This window comes from Astyanax mexicanus, chromosome 12 (genome assembly GCF_023375975.1).
Source record: "Astyanax mexicanus isolate ESR-SI-001 chromosome 12, AstMex3_surface, whole genome shotgun sequence".
Classification (NCBI taxonomy): domain Eukaryota; kingdom Metazoa; phylum Chordata; class Actinopteri; order Characiformes; family Acestrorhamphidae; genus Astyanax; species Astyanax mexicanus.
In genome coordinates, this window is record NC_064419.1 from 43,888,274 (window position 1) to 43,908,533 (window position 20,260).

Sequence of the window (20,260 nt, forward strand, 5' to 3'; positions counted from 1 at the left end):
TAAGTTCAAAGATGAATCTGAAATTGTGTAGAATAATTTATGTATTTTATTGATTTTTATGTATTGATTTGAGTGTAGTATAGATATGTAAATTATTGTTAAAGTATAATTGAGGGGGAGAGAGAAGAGAGCAGAGCAGGAGCGGTCAGAGCGCTTGTATAACCTCCTAGAAAAGCTAGTTAACAAAATTAACTGAGAATAATTTATGCATGTTTTACAATAAAGTTGTCGTTTTTTTTAAGTTGAGAACTGGCATTTGTGTGTTTTTAAAGCAGTCATGGAAAACTAATGCATGCCTTGTAGGTATTCTATACTGATATAAACCTACTTAATAGGTTGTTCATAATAACACTGAAATTCATACTTCAGTTATATTGTTTGTATTGTTTATTCTAACCACACTTACAGAACAAGACTAATATTAACAGTGAGTGGAACACGTGAACTGGTTTAAAGTAGCACAAAATAAGACAATGAAATAAGACATTTTAAACTAGAACATTAAACAAACATGAATGATGCGTGTACAATATTTACACAATATTGGCAGTGCAAATTTAACATTTAATGAAAACCAAACTGATCTATTTGTTTCCAGTTTGATAAAATCACTGGACACCAGCAATGTTGGGACAAAGTTGCTCCCGTAATTGGTGGCCACTGACAGCTGTGATGTCTTCTTCCTGCACATCAGCTTCCTCATCTTCATCTGCTTCCTCCTCAGGCTGAACAACATCTCCCGCTCCCATGCAGATGTTGTGCAGAGTGACACAGGCAGCAATCACCTCTGGCACATACCTTGGGTTCACTTCTTGAGCATGCAGGAAAATTGACCTCCATCTGGTCTTCAGCGTCCCAAAACCACGTTCAATTGTAGAACGTGCCCTTGCATGATGCCTATTGAAGGCCACCCTCTCTTCTCCTCTGACAGGCTTCTTGAATGGAGTGATGAGGGCTATGGGCTGAGAGATACATGGGTACCCACCATCACCAAGGATCATGTAGCCTCTGGGTGGGAAAGTGGCCTGCCGATACAGAGTGCTGTAACAGAGCGCCCTTGCATCACGTACTGAGCCAGGAAAGCAAATAAAAACATCAAGAAACTTTGCCTGGTGGTCACAGACAGCCTGAAATTGCACAGAGGGGTAGAGCTTCCGATTTCTGTAGCACTGTGCATCAGGTTCTCCAGGGTCTTTGATTTGCACATGGCACCCATCTATGGCACCCACTACAGAGTGGAAAGCTGCATGGATTCCCAGCCTCACAAAGTCATCAGAGATGCTCTGCAGTTCTCCGGGTTTTGGGTGCCGGATAACTTTCGGAAGGATTCACCGCATTTCATTGGCCACTCTGTGAATTACACGGTGCACTATAGAACGGGGCATAGAAAAAGCACGGGACACAACACAGTATGATGTGCCACAGGCCAACCAAAAAAGAAAAACCAAGACTTCAATGGTCCCTCCCCAACCATGGGTGCTCTTGTGCTGAATAAGTTTAAAAAGCACTTTCAGGGATTCACGATTCAGGCGAAAGTCAGGCTTGGTGTCTTGGGTGTCGTCTGGGAATATTCTCAGAAGTGGTACACTTGAATTCAGAGCACAGTATCTTGTAGGTCTTTCTCCCTGCAAGAAAAATTACTTTTATATATGCTATTTATTTATTTATTTATTTATTTAGTGTGTGTGAACAGTTATTTTGCAAAACAGAAAAGTGATTTGTTCCTTTGTGTTTAAAGAATATCATTTATCTGTTTTGTAAATTAACTGTTTGCACAGGTTCTATTTATGTATTTATTTATTGATTGATTGATTAATTGTTAATAAATGAATTGTCTGCATGTGTATAGTTGTATCACTTTGAAGTTAGCATAAAATAAAATGCATTTGCAAAAACAGATGAGTGCTATTCTTTAAACAAACCTTTCATGCTTAAAAGACAGCATTTGTCTGTCTGCATATAAACTTTTTTCCCCCCACAATTTTCAATTAATTGTATCAGCTTGATTATTAGCAACTATTTAATCAATATAAATGTATTAAATAAACTATGTAGGTGTTCTGTACATGTTGTTATAATAATTATTCATTGTTATTATTATTATTATTATTATTATTATTATTATTATTATTATTATTATTATTATGATTATGATTATTATTATTAATAGCTTAATTAATTAATTGTTGTTAAAATACCATAGTTTTTACAATGAACTAATATGGGGGGGTGTTAATAGTGGAATTTTTACCACAGAGTATAAGAGGAAATGTTTTTTTTCTGAGCGGATCTTACCTGTTCAAGGGCAGAAATCAGCGCTCTTCTTCTTAAATTTCGGACTCTGGCTGCAGCATGTCTACTCTCACGTCTCTGTCGCTCTTCCTCCAGCGCAAAAACGATTAAAATTGTAATAAAAACAGCAAGAGGTTCGTCCATAATGCCGGTAGGGTGATGAGGTGGTTCCCGCGGCTGAGGTAAGTAAACAGTGGGCGCGTGCTGTGGGCGGGGCCAAGTCGTGACGCAGTCGCTGCCTAACTAGAGAGTCCCAATAATGTGTCTTATAAGGCTGGATGGTGGTTAGAACGCTGTCTAGTTAAACAGCTGTCTACGTAGTCAGTGCCTACATAGAGAGCTCACTAGGTTTTGGGACAGACCCTCTGTCTCAGAGTCAATTTTCCCACTCTTACTGCAAATACATCTTGGAAACAGGAGAGTTAAGGTGCACATTGAATTCTGCCGTGATTTGAGCTGCCAGGTTAGCACCCGAACATCCCTTTCAGACAGCTTCCTCTTACAGCGTCCACAGTTAATCCTGTTGGAGGTGGTTGGTCCTTCTTGGTGGTATGCTGACATTACCCTGGATACCTTGGCTCTTGATGCATCACAAAGACTTGCTGTCTTGGTCACAGATGCAAGCAAGACGTGCACCAACAATTTGTCCTCTTTTGAACTCTGGTATGTCACCCATAATGTTGTGTGCATTGCAATATCTAGAGCAGAACTGTGCTCTTACCCTGCTAATTGAACCTTCACACTCTGCTCTTACTGGTGCAATAATGTGCAATTAATGAAGATTGGCCACCAGGCTGCTCCAATTTAGCCATGATGAAACCTCCCACACTAAAATGATGACATGTGTTTCAGTTTCCTTGTCCAACAACTATAAAATATATTTCCTGGTTAAATATTATGTAATGATTTACATTCACCTATTGTCACCCCATTTTCTGAAAGGATAGAAGGGCCTCTCTTTACACCACTGGTGGACGGAAGGGAATTGAACCACAGTAAATCCCTCTTTTGCTGCTGTTATTGGTTGTTATTTATTCTCCTCTCCAGATAAGAGCCCTGATCCCACAGTAGACTGGAAAACAATGCTGGAGTTGTTGAATGAAACAGCTGAGAAGCTCTTCAGGAAGGTCTTCTGTGTGTTTAGAGACGTTGAGACACTTCTAGGTTTGGTATTTTCAGTAAGAGGGAAAGTGAATGAGGGGACGTGGAGAGATTGTTGCCCCATGGCCTTGTTTACTTGAGCAAACAAATGCTTGTATTAGCTATAAACACAGTAATCTGGCGAGGCAGCGGTCGCGCTGGGTCAGAGCCAGGGCGAGATTGCACACTCGTCTGTTCAGTATGGAGCTGGAGTTCATGCACTGCTTTAAAGGTGAAGGAAGGAGAAGATTGATTCTGTAAGGGGTCTTTACTAAACGCATTGGTTCCATATATGGTATAACGTTTGATTAGGAAGTGTTACCTCAGCGGATGGCTTGGGAACAAATGCCCACATGAGGTGTTATCTTGTTTGTGAGTTTGAACACTGACCGATGTGCTCATGGCAAGGCAATGCAAATTATGGTGTGTCACATGTGTACCAATGTTCCAGGAAGATGATCCTGTAACGTTACAGATATAATGTTTCAGAAATCCTCTGAAAACATGTGACGTAATAATGGTTTCTATTAAAATGTTATTAGAATGTTTCTTACATAATAACTATACTAATATAACATTCCCAAAATTAATATTTTAAAAGTGATGCTGACAGAACATTCAAAAACATTAAATCAAAACATTCTAAGAATGTCCAGAAAACGTGACAGGTTGAACATTTAAAGAATATTAATGGAAATGGAAATACTAGTTCTGTAAGTGTTTGTAAGACACTTTCTAGCTGGCAATAAACTACAATTATCCTACATTTTGTAATGGACTTTATTTTGTACCCAAAGGTTTTTGCAGTAATTAAATGTAATTTAATTTTCTTTCATTTAATTTTGTACATCATTTGTGTAATTTGAAATTCGTTCAAACATAGACCTATTTTTTAAATTTTTTTTCAATGTACTTCAACAATCAAAAAAGCCTGTTTTTGAAAATATGTAATCAATTTTGATCAATAATTCAATGCTTTTACATTTTATGTGTGTGTGCCTGCAATTGGTAGTCGGTTAAAACAGTCCAGGTTGTTTTGAAAGGGAGTGTACATTGGACAAGATTGGACAGATCATTGAATAGCTATAATTAGCTTTTAGCCTAGCATAGATCCTCCAGATATGTAGAGGTGATAATGTGCTGGTGGTGATGTACTGCTCTCCAGTATCAACAACATAATATTTTTTTTATCATGTTGTCACGTTTTACCATTTTGCCAAACTAGGGGTCTGGGTTTAGGTAAATTGTGTAAATAAAATGTGTCAGAACTGTTATGTAACTGTTTGAGGTATTAAAATTGGCTTTTTTATTCTAGTGGGTGTTTAGATGTAAAATAAAACTGCAGTATGGTAATGCTCCAGGACGGTTGACCCTGCTCTATAGGCAGCAAAGGTTCACAAGACTTATAGGATTAACTAACGCCCTTTAACAGGATTACAGAAAGAGAGAGAGGGCGAGTTTAAAGTGAATAAATAGTTAAATTCAGTTCAGTTGGTTCATTAAGCTAACAGGATACTGCACCAGTGTTGGCTGGACTGGGAAAATGAGCTCAGCAGCAGCTTTACGCTAATCCTAACAGAATTAGTACACCTTCAAAACTGCTTCCAGTCTCTGTTCCTTTCACACAATTAGACACGCAAAAATAACTCAGTGCAGGGCCAAATGTGTTTGTACAGTGAAAATAAAAGTGTATCCGGTAAGAATGTTGAATTGGGATTGCCAGGACCGCTGCAACAAGCCAAAGACAACCAATCGATTGCCTGGGACCCTCCAGACAACTGAATAACCTGACAATTAAATGAACTAAATGCAACAACTAAAAACTGTGTGATTCCCCCCTTAATTCCATGATAATCAATTCAGAAAACTCCCCCTTAAATGGCGCCTCCCACTAGTTGCTGACAAAAGCCAGCCAGCCAGGTTAGTGATTCCTGCAGCCGGCAAAATATGAACCTTCATAAGCGGAGTTATCCATCAGGAAGCCAGCCAGCCACATGCTGCAGACATTAGAAAGGCATGTATATGTTTGTTGGCAAGTCAACTGAGAAAATCACAGCCTCCTACAGTTATACATATAAAATTAACTGATACATTCTGTAATTATCCATGTTAATAAAATGGTAAACTGTGTCGAAGTGTGAAAGTTCAATTAAAGTTCTTAAAATGCTGCAGCATGGGCGCCGAGTGGTCCAGCGGTCTAATGCGCTGCCACTATGAGCGGGAGGTCGCCGGTTCGAACCCCCGCTCATGCAGCTTTGCCATCAAGCTGCCGGTGCTCAGAGGGAGCACAATTGGCTCTGCTCCCTCTGGGGTGGGTAGATGGCGCTCTCTCCCCATCACACTTAAGGTGGCGCTGGGCGGCACGAGGCGTCTGTGAGCGGATGAATCGGAACCTAGCCGCTGTGCTTTCCTCCGAGCGCGCTGTGATGCTGCTCAGGCAATGATTCATCAGCAGCAGCTCGAAAAAAGGGGTGATTGACTTCACACGTGTCGGAGGAGGCGTGTGCTCGTCCGCATCCTTCGAAGGTCACGGGCGTCACCGGTGATGGGGACGCACAAAGGGGTGGGACAATTGGATATCCAAAATGGGGAAAAATCTGAAAAAATAAAAATGCTGCAGCATGTCTACAGTCTCTAATGTGCAAATTAGAATATAACATATTTCTGTACTGGAAACTTACTGCAGTTTGCAATTATGTTTATAGTGGTGTCAGATAAAATACTAGTACGTAGTTAATTGTATGTTTGAGAGGAGAGGAGATAAAGCCAACGTGGGGCACTGGAATAAGAATGCTTGATAAATTGGATAGAGGAAACTTTTTTTTACTTTATTACTTTATTACTTATTTACTTTATTACTTTATTGTAAACAGCTTAGCTTGGTTGTAAGGATTTCTGAATCAGAAGTTAATTTGCTGAGTATAAAAGGGTCATTTTCATACCCTCTGTTTCTCCCTTCTGGTTTGGTTTCACACAGACATAAACCTAAATGCACCAAAATGTGCACCAATAAACCAAACAAGCACATCGTTTCCTCTGATTGGTCAGAGCTGTCTTGCATGAGAGTAAGAAAGTAAATATAGTGAGAAGATTCTGTGTTCCAGCGAGTATATCTGTGCAGTGTGAAGCTGCTTTAACACAGAAAGCAGGAAATTTGCTGCTGCACATTTTAAACACTGTGTTTTAAATGGGACGTGCAAGGTGACTGTGAGCAGTGAACTCTGCACATACTGCACTCTCAGTGTGTAAACAGCATGGAGCAGCAGCAGAGATAGCGTATGTTCATAGCAGTATGTTGTCTGGCTAATATATCAGATTAAACTGCTTCTTATCAGCAGTTTAGCTCAATTGAAAAGGAATATATTTGTTAGCTGGTTCGGATCGAGACCAGATAACCTTCTAAACACAAGAAGTTGGGGTCAAGCTTAAAATTTAATTGCGTTAAAAAAAAAATAATTAGTCACTGACAGTGTTGGGCACGTTACTTTGAAAAAGTAATTAGTTATAGTTAATCGTTACTTCTCCAAAAAAGTAACTGAGTTACTAACGGAGTTACTCCGCTGTAAAAGTAACTAGTTACCAATAAAAGTAACTATTGCGTTACTTTTGTTATTCGACCATAAAAAAAGGAAGAAAATCAATTATGTATTTACTATTATTATTAGAAAAATAACAAACGAAAATAAACCCAAAATGTTGACAAAAATATAATCTAACAAATAAAAAATAAAAAAAAAACGAAATTCTCCACACAACCAAAGAAAACTACTAAAACTTGTAATACTGAAAAAAAAAAAAACATCTGGGGATGAAATTAAACAAAACAAGCCACACTCAAAGGAAATATGTAAATATAAACAAAACAAAATAATGGACAAAAAAAATAATCTAATGACTGTTAAAATGGTATTAATATAACATTTTAACAGCTGGATCAAACAGCTTCACCAAAAGAGAAAGCAGCAGCACCACAAAAAACGGAGCAGCTAAAAAGAGCTTAACGTCCTTAAATCGGAACTTGGCCTGTCCACGGCAATCACTGAATTAATTAGAGCACGCAAATCGTCACAATTGTGCCTCACTTCACCACGCCAAACCACGTAAACCTACAGGCACAGCGGCCAGAAGCTCAAGTTCACCGGAAAGAGGAGGGGTTAACCAGGGCAGCGAAGTTAAAAAAAAAAAAGTTCATTGAGCGACTAAAGTAACGTGCAGTAACGGGGTGTCGGAAATGGTAACGGCATTATAGTTACAGTCAGAGTAATTAGTTAGATTACTCGTTACTTAAAAAAGTATTCCCAACACTGGTCACTGATTCCGAATTACATTTTAATGTTGATAGCCCTAATTATTATATGCTTTATTATATTGCACCGTACTGTACTAAGTGTAAAAACTGTAAAATACACAATGATAGCCTTTAGATTAGATTAAAAAGCAGCTCCACTGTAGCTTCTGGAGAAGGCTTTGAAGCGCTTGAGGAAGTGTGAATGTGAAAACCTCCCAGCATCCCTGTCAGAGCATCTAAAAATACGAGACAATAAATTAGCAGCGGTGTGATGTAGCGGTTTGGAGAGGTGACAGTGGGAAAATCCTCCCTCTCCCACATGATCCGGCCCAGTATTTTTAGGGTGTTGTATTGTTGATGACCTTTAGCTGAGTTTATGAGTAATGCTGCTGGATTTCTGCTGATTAATGTGATCCAGTCACTCATGCATCTCGCCGACTTTCTCCTCCAACTGATCTGTTCATCCCGCTGTTCCTCACTGTCTGAAGCTCCGGTGCATTAGAGCACTGAGTACCCACAACACCATTCCTCACATACAGCTCCCTGCTTTCCCATCATCTACATCATCCCTCATACCAGACACCTGCAGACGCACTGCTGCTCTCACAGACCTGAGGAAAGTTCAGTAAGAAGTGATGTAAGACAAGCAGAATGTAACTAAGAGTTCTGGGCACGGTTTTCCAAAAGCACCTTAGCATTAAGAACATTTTAACATGGGGAGAGAGAGAGAGAGAGAGAGAGAGAGAGAGAGAGTGCTCAGTGTGATGCTTGCTTGACCATCTAAGAATTATCTTATACCCACCTTAAACCCATCCACTGAGCTTACAATGAAGATTTACGAAAGTTCGGACGCCACTGGACACCATTTAATATCAAAATTTCAGCTTTTAAAATATTCATTTTTGGTCTGCAAAATTTAGAGCACAATATATTTGTATTAGCTGAATTTTAAAAAATAGAAAAAAAAATATTTGTGCTTTATTTTTAAAATATACACTACTGGTACAAAATCCAGTGTACAAACTTTTGCAAGTAAACTGAGAGAACCTAAAAAGTAATTTTAGTAAAAAGTAATTTTAGATCATAAGTAATAAATCATTAATAATATACCATAGTAATTTCTTATATTCTTTATAATATACATTTTTGAGCAATGATTATACTATATATCCAAATGTTTTTGGACACAGTTATGCAAATGCACACACACACACACACACACACACACACACACACACTGCCAATAGCTGTGGAGCACTGGACCCTTGTGAAAAAGAAGTATACTTAAGAGCATTAAGAGTACGTTCAAATTAGGTAAAAATATTAAAAGTGCATTTTCAATTTAATATACTTAATATACACATTAAAACATAAGTTCTCTGTATGTCTTTATGTTTACGTTGAAAGAAAATACTATATATATATATATATATATATATATATATATATATATATATATATATATATATATATATATATATATATATATATATAGTGGCATTAACTATTGCTTCATGTGCATTTTAGTGTAGTTTTTTTTTTTTAGGTGTACTACACAATATGTGCATCTATTCGCAAAGTAGAACATTTTCAATATACTTCAAGTGTATTAAAAAAGGTGTTTAAAACACATCCTTAAATATATTTAAGTTTGCAGAGGTTGTACAAAAACAAGTACAAGTTGCACTCAAAATCACAATTTAATGTTTTTATGTTGTGTTTAAATTTAGCGTAATTACAACTCAAATTGCCTTAAGTTGTTCCAAAATAGTACAATTAGTATATATTTAGGTATGTATTTAAATATGTACTTTTCCATGTTAAGAATACTTTTAAAAAATATCTTTAATACACTTTTCTTTTACAAGGGGAATCATGTTTTCTGAATGTTTTCTGGATCGAGCTCCATCCAGAACTTTTGAGATTTTATGAGTTGGGATCAAATTAAGGAACACAGTGTTTAAGAAGTCCAGCAGCACTGCTGCTGTATCTGATGAGAGCACTGCTCCTATATGCTCAGAAAATATCTAGTAGAAAGTAATGAAACAGTGGACAGTAGAGACAGTTACTCCAACAAAAGCAGAATAAACTCTTTTCTCTACCACTTTACTCTTAATTCCTGAAAAAAATTACATGAGGACATAATTAAATGAGAAGATGTCCCAATACTTTTGCATTTATAGTGTATCACAGTAATGCGGCACAGTTAGCACTTTGCTATGTGATCAAAGGCTAATAGTTCCCAACATGCAGTAATAATTTCACACTGCAGATCTCTGGACGAACACCTGGCTAAAATAGCTGGGTGTCTTTTTCTGGCGGGACAGCAGAGAGGACACCCATAGCGTCCTCATTCCTGAACCGGACCCAAACATGACGACTCTGGCATACACACACACACACACACACACACACACTCACACACACAGACACAGACCAGCACAGGAATAGAGCATGAGCTCACAGCAGACTCCTGCACTGTCTCAGGTGCTTCGATCCAGGCTGGTCACCTTGAGTTATTAATCAGTCTTACAGGAACTGCTGACAGCGCACCGGACTGACTGACCGTGATGTCATAGCGTGAATTAGGTACACGGGGCACTAGGACATTGCAGGGCAGCTCTGCAATTGCTAAATCTAGATTTATAAATCTGTTTCATTTACTCTTTATGTCACTATGCTGAGAAAAACTGCCTGGGCAGCTCCAGCATGACCAACCTGACCAATGAATTCAACCATCACCAACCTGGTTATCAGAGATGATCTGGATTCCTTGTATAATGAAGGTGAAGACTAGGTGGTTGACCAGCAAGACCACATTGGATGACCAACATGACCATCAAGACTGTGGTGGATGACCTAATAGACTAAGATGGACGATTAGTGTGATCCTGCTGATTAACATCATGACCATGCTGGTTGACCAGTAAAACTACACAGGTTGAGCCGCATGACCATTAAGAACATTCTGGTTGACACCAAGGTACGACCAAGGTGGAGAACTAGCATTTCTTCCAAAAAAGTCTTCAACCACTTTGGCCATCAGACTTGTGGGAGAACTTGATTGGCATAAACAGAGCCCTGACCACAGTCCCACTGAACACATTTGGGATGACCTAGAATGGAGAATGGCCTCTTGTCAAATGCTCTTCTAGATAAATGAACAAAGAAAGCTTTCCCAGAAGAGTGGAAAGAGTTGCAAAGGGGCGCAGGACAACTCTATATTAATGCATGTGGGATTAGAACAGGATGTCATAAAAACTCCTGTAGGTGTAATGTATAGGTGTCCCAATACTTTTGTACATATTTAATATTGTTTCACAGCATTTAGACAGCAATGTCAGAAATGGGACAGGGACACCACCAGGTAATATCTAGTGATTGTAACTGTAAGATTGATATGTTTTCCAGTAGATCACAGGATCTGATCAGACAAACCTTCTTTGATCTACCAACACATTTACTGTAACATTAAATCTGTTTTCAGATCAAATCGCTATGTTACACAGAATTAGGCTGGTGGGCATGCTACTGCTTAAATGCCCTGTGTTGTAATCGGCCATTATGAGTGTGAGCAGCGTGATGTGCTTAGTTTATAACAACCCAAAATCAGAAAAGGTTGGGACAGTATGGGGACATTTAGTTGATAAACCCAAGATATTTAATGTTTAATATACTCAACTTAATTTAATGTATTGAAGTAAATTTATCCCTGCTACACATTCCAAACAAAGTTGGGAATATAAAGTTAGCAATATATATATATATATATATATATATATATATATATATATATATATATATATATATATATATATATATACAAAAGCACTATCCACAAAAGCTTTTTGAGGAGCAAACTGAGCAAAGAATCATCCAATTTATAGTTTTAAAATATGTGTAAAAATGGTATATGTTCCCCATAAAGCTTAAAATGTCTTTGTATAATCATTTAAACATTCAAGCTGGTGTATATGAACAAATTAAATGAAGTTGAGAAGACAAATCAATCAATCAATCAATCAATCAATCAAGTAACCTTAATTTTCAGTTTAAAAGGGATAAATCAACATTTAATATATAAGAATAATTAATTAAAGAAGAGATATAAGCTAGCAAATGGCCAGAAAATGATTTATAAATAAAATAAAAACATAAAAAACATAAAATGTCTTGGGTTCATACTGTCTACAATCAAGTTAAAGCCAAAGGAAATGTAATAAACACTCATTTTACTTGCCTTTTTAGACCTTGTCCCAACTTTTTAAATTTCTGGTAGTACAAAGCAGGCTTCCAATGTACGTATTTGATGGTCACTGCAGTTAAATCTGACGGCTTGTGGTTGCAGATGAGTATTCAGAGGACATCTTTCAAAGACTACCAGTTTTCCTGCTTGAGGTTTGAACCTTGGGTCAGTGATCTGAGGTCAGTTTATCAGACAGAGAATTGGCTCTGGATCAGCACCTCCTCATCATTTCCGTTATTCAGCAGCAGCTTGAAATCAGTGTGAAGATGATGTTGCTGACTCATCAGGAAGTTGTTTTCTAGGTTGTTGTTTTGTTTTACTTTTTTTTTGCGCCTTAAATCAGTCAGTTTCTGGTTATGTAAAGTCTCATTACAAAACAAGTTTACAGACCTTCTTTATAGACAGAAATACAGTATGACCCAATAATATGACAGAAACTGCAACCCCAATCTAGAAAAAAGTGAGGACACTAGTGACCACAATATACTGTCTTTTCATAGTGTGATGGTTTCAAGTAGAGAAGTGGGCGGAGCTTCTGGACATGGTGAACATCATAAGGCTTGTGTTGTGTACAGTAGTAAAGTTGTAAGTGGTATTAGTGAATATAGTAACTCTGTATTGTAGTAGAGAAGTGGGCGGAGCTGCTTCTGGACATGGTGAACATCATAAGGCTTGTGTTGTGTACAGTTAAATAAAAGGACACAAATTGGTATACTAGCATCAAAGTCTGGTTCAGGTTAATTGAACCACTACAGGAAGTCGGATAAGAACTTGGTTAGGATGTCCCCGAGGATGTGAATCAGCAACGGAAACTGGAAATCTGCTCAGTAGTTTATTGACTTATATGCATGTGTGGTTCTGTAAATAAAACCAATACAGAACTAGTTTAGTGAAATATTGATTAAGGAGTCAACATACACCATCAAACATATACAAATTAACAACGGTCCTTCTCAAATAGGCAAACAAAATCAAGGGCATTTAGCTACACATCTGATCGACATTAAGCATTTACTTAGCAACATTTCTAGTTAACATTTACAAATATGTAGTGTATAAACTAACACAAGAAAAGGTCCATAGTACTTACTTTAAACGTACGCACACCAAATGAACTGAGCAGCTTATAATTTAACAACCTGAACAATCAACTTTAAACTTAAACTATGAAGCTGAACTCTCTCCATCTCTCTCAGCTACTGAGGCACTGATAATTGCAGCTGCAGGGCTGATTACTTCTGCCTTCTGATTGGGTGAGAGGTAATGAGCCATCTGATTGGTGGAGTCATTACAGAATCATGAAGGGAGGGGCTGCTCCTAGGTGCTCTGCCTTTTGCACAGCCGCCCCCAAATTCGCATGTGGAATTTGTACATCAAAAGGCCAACTGCAAGTGCTGAATGGAATATACTAATCGTCATCAGGCAGAGCGGGAAGACTAACAAGTCTGGCTACAGGCCGAGTATAGGTTCTGTCCTTAACTTGTACGTCTGCCGACCTGATCCTTTTGTCAGCACCAGGAAATACCTGGGTAACTCTCCCTACTGGCCATAATGCACGAGGCAGCTGTGGGTCAATGATCATAACTGTATCCTCAAGCTGAAGATCTTGTTTCTCTGTCCTCCATTTTTGGCGTGCTTGCAGGCTGGGTAAATAATACTGGATGAAATGTTTCCAAAAATGGTCAGCCAAGAGTTGGCTATGCCTCCATCTCCGACGACCTAACATTTCTGAGTTCTGGTAGACTACTTGTGGTAAAGAAGCATCTCGCCGCCCCATAAGGAGGATGTTTGGGGTAACTGGGTCAGGGTCTGCCAGATCCGAAGATGTGTAGCCAAGAGGTTTGGAATTGAGGATCCCTTCAACCTCTATGAGAAGTGTCCTCAGTACTTCTTCTGTGACTGCTTGGGCCCCTAGTGTAACTTGAAGAGCAGATTTAACTGACCGAATTTCCCTTTCCCAGCAACCTCCAAAATGAGGTGCACCTGGAGGATTGAAAGCAAATTTGATTTGGTGGCCTGCAAGTTGAGCTTGAAGATCTGAATGGAGGGCATTGAATGCCTCTTTGAGCTCTCTCTCCCCTCCTTTAAAGTTCGTGCCCTGATCACACAAAACCTCAAAAGGTTTTCCACGCCTTGCAATGAATCTCCTGAGAGCCATCAAAAAGGCATCCATGTCTATACTGGTGAGGATATCAATGTGGACTGCCCTAGTGGTCAGACACTTGAACAGTATCCCCCATCTTTTCTCACTGCGGCGCCCAATCTTGATCATGTAGGGACCAAAACAGTCAACACCAGTAGAGTAGAATGCTGGTTTCAGGATGCGCAATCGAGCTGGAGGAAGGTCAGCCATCCTTGGTGGGTTTGGACGGGCTCGCCATTTCCTACATTCAGCACAGTTTCGTTGGTGTTGACGAATGGCTTCACGCCCTCTTAGTATCCAAAACTTTCTCCTGACCTCGGAAAACAGCCTCTCTGATCCAGGATGATGCAACTGGTCATCATAATCTTTGATGAGAAGCTTAGTGATTGGATGATGGGGATCGAGAAGAATTGGGTGGACCATTTCTGGCTCGAGCAGAGTACCACGGCGGAGACGACCACCCACTCTGATTAACTGGCTTGTGTGATCAAATTCTGGGGCAAGTGCTAACAGTCGACTAGTGGCTGACACTGGCTTGCCTGCCTTCAGATGAGCTACTTCGGTGGGGAATGATTCCAATTGCACCTGACGTAGGGCTGCAATTTCAGCATTCGTATAATCTTCTGCTGAGAGGGAGGATATATCTTGAGTACCATGATGAAGCAAGGCAGTTGCTTGAATTAACTTCTGAAAGGTCTGGTACTGTGCAGGGTCTTGCAAGAGGTAAGTAGTTGTGGTTATACCACAGAAAGTAGATGTCCTCAGCTCACTATCTTGCTCATTAGTAGTAAGGGACGGTGGCTCTGGCCAGTGTTCTGGTGACTGTCTGAGAAATGGAGGCCCATGGATCCAACGACTGTTGTCAGCTAGCTCGTGAAGAGTTTTTCCCCGAGTTACATCATCTGCTGGGTTGTCACAGGACCGGACATACCTCCATGTGTCTGCCTCTGTCAGGTCTTGTATCTCCGCCACTCTGGTCCCCACAAAAACTTTGTAGTGACAGGAGTCTGAATTTAACCATGTAAGTACTGTGGTCGAATCAGTCCATAGTACAACATGTTGAATAGTAAGAGGTAGTTCAGTTTTGAGGACCTTTGACATCTGGGCACCTGTAAGTGCAGCACATAACTCTAAACGGGGTATCGACTGCTGTTTCTTGGGAGCAACACGAGACCTTGCCGTCAGGAAAGCTACCTCTACTTTACCATGGTTCTCAGTTCGCAAATAAGCGACAGAACCATAGGCTTGTTCAGAAGCATCGCAGAACACGTGTATCTCCCTCACACTGCTAGGGTGATCCATTTCTGGGCTTGTATAACATCTGGGTATGTGAATACTCTGCAGATCATCAAGTTCAGCTTCCCATCTGCGCCAAGCGGTGAGCAACTCTTCTGGTAACTGTGGGTCATCCCACCCTCTCTTTTTATCCCATAGACGTTGGACCAACAGCTTTGCTCTGGTGGTATAGGGGACAATATAACCGAGAGGGTCATATTGAGAAGCCAAAATCTTGTAGATGGTGCGCATAGTGACTACTGAGCTGTCTACCCTGCGGTGCTTGTATGACAAGGTATCAGATTGGCAATTCCAGTGCAAGCCAAGGGTGGATTCTGGTATGTCTTGATGACCTTCGCTGAGCCATAGTTCACTACTTTCAGACCTGATTTCTGGAGGGAGATGTCTGATTACAGAGGGCTCATTGCTGGCCCACTGTCGTAACTCAAATCCTCCTACCCTGAGGGTAATGAGAAGTTTGTCCACCATGTCTCTAGCACTTTCAGTGGAGCTGAAACTCTGGAGACAATTATCTACATAAAATGACTTTTCCACTGAATGCTGGACAGCTTCTCCTGCTTGACTGCATTCTGCCGCATGCTTTTGCAAAGCAAATACAGCACAGCAAGGGCTGCAGGTAGTCCCGAATGGAAGGACTCTCCATTCGTAAACACTGGGAGGGTTTTCTCGCTTCAGGTCTCGCCACAAGAATCTGACAAGAGCTCTATCCTGGGGGAGTAAGCACACTTGATGGAACATACTCCGGATGTCACTACTGATGGCAATAGTGTGCTCTCGAAAGCGAAGGAGGACTGCTAATAGTAGTGGACTGAGAGTGGGACCTGGCAGCAGCATCTGATTCAAATTATGACCCTTGTACTGAAATGAGCAGTTAAATACCACTCGGTTCTTCCCATTGTGTTGTACCATGTGGTGTGGTACATACCATGCTTCATCTGATTGTTCCACCTGTTTTGGACATAGTTTCACAATATAGCCAGACTGTTCCAGTTTGTCAATCTCGGCTTGATAAGCAGCAGCTTGATTGGAATCCTTGGCCAACTTCCTCTCAATACTTCTAAGCTGTGGCAAGGTTGCATCTTCGGATGCACGTAGGTGTGCCATATTTCTGGTACGAAGGAGAGGGGTAGCATATCTTTTAATGCCATTCACTTCAACTCGAACTGTCTTCTCCTGCAGAAGTTGGACAGCTTCATGATCTTGCTTTGACCTGGTAACAGCCTTCTCACTACGGTATGGAAACACATCCATTTGCCACAGTTTCTCCACATGGGTATGCAAATCAGCACAGGGTGACATGGATGTAAACAGACACTGCTGTGGGGTAAGATTATCTCTGAGCTCTCGTGCTGGCCCTTGGAGAGTCCAACCCAGTCTCGTTTTCACTGCTGCAGGGCCACCAGGGGGCCCTAGTCTTACAGGCTCTATAGGAGTGATGAGATGTGGACAGTCAGAACCAATCAGCAGCACTGGGGAGACTTTGTCTAGCTGTTGTAATGGCAAGCCCAGAAGATGTCTATACCTTCTTTGTAGAAGAGCAACTGGATGAGAATGCTCTGCTAGTCCCAAAGGCTCAGCGGTGAATGCACTCTGTATCTTGAATTTTCTCTTGGGCTCAGCTACAGGAGATATCATGAATGATACAGCTGCCCCATGGAGAACCTGCAGGTCCTGCCGGACTGTGCGGAGGACTAAGTCTTCAGGTTGTCCTTTTAGGCCCAACTTCTTAGCCGCAGTGTGGAGAATAATAGTCCGCTCTGATCCATCATCTAGCACCGCATATGCTTCCATGGACCTATCTCCATTGCTAAGAACCACTTTGCTGACTTTCAGTAGTACCTTTCGGTTGTATGTTGGGCGATCAACGTACAGGACCTCACTGGCTGTGCTTACCAGACAAGAGTTCTCTACTGGATTAGCCTTTGCCTCTGCTCTCTCATTCACATCATGTAGGACTGCCAAATGTCTCCTATTACACATCTTGCAGGGTGCTTTCAATGTGCATTTAGCAGCTTGATGACCACGGCCACAACGCCAGCATCCGTTATTGGTTCTGATCCAATTCTCCTTCTGGTCTCTGGTCAGCTGCTTAAAATTGGCACAACTATTTAGAAAGTGATTGCTGTTGTCACAGTAGGGACAATAAGGTTTTACTTTCTGATCTGCACTTTTATCTTGTATCTCAAATGCTGTGGTCTTACTTGCTGAAGACCTCTCTGTGTTGAGGAGGATACTGGTAAGTTTACTGGTTTGCTTGATGTCTTTGCGGACCTCTCTCCGCCTACTGGAAGAATCTCTGTGAGTATGGGAAGAGAATTTGATGCTATCCTCTTGGACTTGCAGCTCATATTCCAGCCATTCAGCCAGATCAAGTAAAGTAGGTACAGACACTCCCAATGGGTGGATGTATCGCTTAAATCCAGATCTGAGGTCATGTGGGAGTTTGCTCTGTAATCTTGTGACGTGGGATCCACATTCCAATTCGACATTACCCTTTCTCCCCAACTGCTCCAACATGCTCACGAGGGAGCGAACTCGAAGAGCAAACATGCGGAAAGACTTCACATCTCCACTGCCAATATCTGGGCCATCCATAACTTCTGCAATGTGTTGCAAGGCCAACTGATGGGGCTGACCATACATTTTGTTGAGAGCACTCATGGTGTTGCTAAAAGGATATGGAGAGTTGCTGTAAGAATCAGCGACAAGTAGAGCTTCTTCAAGCTTTAAGTGGTCTGCCAATATCTGAAACTTGAAGCGCTCTGTAGCATCTTCTGGTAAAATATTCTCCAGGGCAATCCTTAATCTGGAAAACTCTCTTGGGTCTGGAGAGCTTAGATTAGGAATAGTTGGAGTTGGCCCTCTGTAGGTCTTCTCTTGTTTGCATGGACCTGTATGATGCTGTGGAGGATGGTTTTGTGCTTGAACATTATGAATGTCATAGCACTTATTGTTCGAAGGGCTAGGCTGAAACTGGTTGGATGGGTGGTCATACTGCAATGACCGATGTCTTGGAGAAAAATCAATTTGGCCCATCTGTTGTGTGATCCTCTCTGTAGAATCAATTGGGGCAGAGTGTACTTTGTGTTGTGCCAGGCTATGACGAGGTGCAGGTATGGGGCAGAATAGATCTGCACTTGGGTTTGTACGTCCTGCCGTAGCATGTAGGCGAGGTGATGGAACTGGATGGGTCAGTCTATGAGGTGAGGTTCTCATCTCTAACCTGAGTTCCTTAACTTCCCTATGCAGAATTGCATTTTCTCGTCTCATCTCCTGGAATGCTGATAAGAGTTCAGGAAAGTGACTGGTTTGCTGGCGCAATACATCATGTTCCCTTTTCATCTCCTGCCAGATAGCAGTCAAATCAGACAGTGGGTTCTTCTGTTTGGGAGATTCCACATGCTCTTGAGCCATATCTCCTACTGTATTCTCCCACTGATCTGTGATGAGACACTCATTTAGACTGGGAGCCTGGCTAACAGGGGTACTGTACCCAGTGGGGTCTGATGTATGCTGTGCTTCATCTTCCCAGTTTCTATCAGGTCGAGATAAATGACGCAGAGACTGAAGTCCTGTGAGGTCATAGTCCGTAAGGTAAACAGGACGGTTTAGTGTTCTCCGAGGTCTAACTACAGGTTGTTCTTGACTGTGATCTGACATCCTCACTGTAGTAGTTCACTGATCCGGCTCGGAGGACCATTAAAAAAAAGGACACAAATTGGTATACTAGCATCAAAGTCTGGTTCAGGTTAATTGAACCACTACAGGAAGTCGGATAAGAACTTGGTTAGGATGTCCCCGAGGATGTGAATCAGCAACGGAAACTGGAAATCTGCTCAGTAGTTTATTGACTTATATGCATGTGTGGTTCTGTAAATAAAACCAATACAGAACTAGTTTAGTGAAATATTGATTAAGGAGTCAACATACACCATCAAACATATACAAATTAACAACGGTCCTTCTCAAATAGGCAAACAAAATCAAGGGCATTTAGCTACACATCTGATCGACATTAAGCATTTACTTAGCAACATTTCTAGTTAACATTTACAAATATGTAGTGTATAAACTAACACAAGAAAAGGTCCATAGTACTTACTTTAAACGTACGCACACCAAATGAACTGAGCAGCTTATAATTTAACAACCTGAACAATCAACTTTAAACTTAAACTATGAAGCTGAACTCTCTCCATCTCTCTCAGCTACTGAGGCACTGATAATTGCAGCTGCAGGGCTGATTACTTCTGCCTTCTGATTGGGTGAGAGGTAATGAGCCATCTGATTGGTGGAGTCATTACAGAATCATGAAGGGAGGGGCTGCTCCTAGGTGCTCTGCCTTTTGCACAACAGTAGTAAAGTTGTAAGTGTTATTAGTGAATATAGTAACTCTGTATTGTAGAGCTTGTTGGTGATAAAGGTGTGTTAAGTATCAGCTATTGTTGAGTGATGGTTCTTGATCTCATAGAGACCAGTAAATGTAAGAGACACTGAGTTGCTGGGTTGTATAAGAATGTTTAATAATTAAAAAGAAGGTATTTTTGCATTTTTATTTGGAATGATCTATAAACTAGGACACATTATTAAAGGTAATGCAGGAGTCTTCTACCCTTATATGGCCTCTCTCTCTCTCTCTGTAACACACACACACACACACACACACACACACACACTTACACACACACAAAACTCCACTTCTCAGCCTCGTTAGCTTAATCGGAACAAAAGCCTTGCCTCCGCGGGGCTAAAGTTTAAGAAGAAATGAAAATGTCAGAGAAAGCAGATTAGCCTAATTCAGGGTTTAAGCATAAACATTATAATTGTTCCCTCAGTTCCTGGTGAAAACAACAGT

The 20,260-nt window shown here is 40.6% G+C and overlaps 1 protein-coding gene across 1 annotated transcript; it reads right to left on the reverse strand.

The window, feature by feature from the left end:
• Positions 1-13,374: 13,374 nt before the first annotated feature.
• Positions 13,375-19,753, reverse strand: LOC111194124 (uncharacterized). Its single transcript, XM_049485570.1, has 2 exons — positions 19,508-19,753; positions 13,375-19,275 (listed from the first exon to the last, which is right to left on the reverse strand). Exon 2 carries the CDS (start codon positions 19,063-19,065, stop codon positions 13,375-13,377), a length of 5,691 nt encoding a protein of 1,896 aa, XP_049341527.1. The 5' UTR covers positions 19,066-19,275; positions 19,508-19,753.
• Between the last annotated feature and the right edge of the window lie 507 nt (positions 19,754-20,260).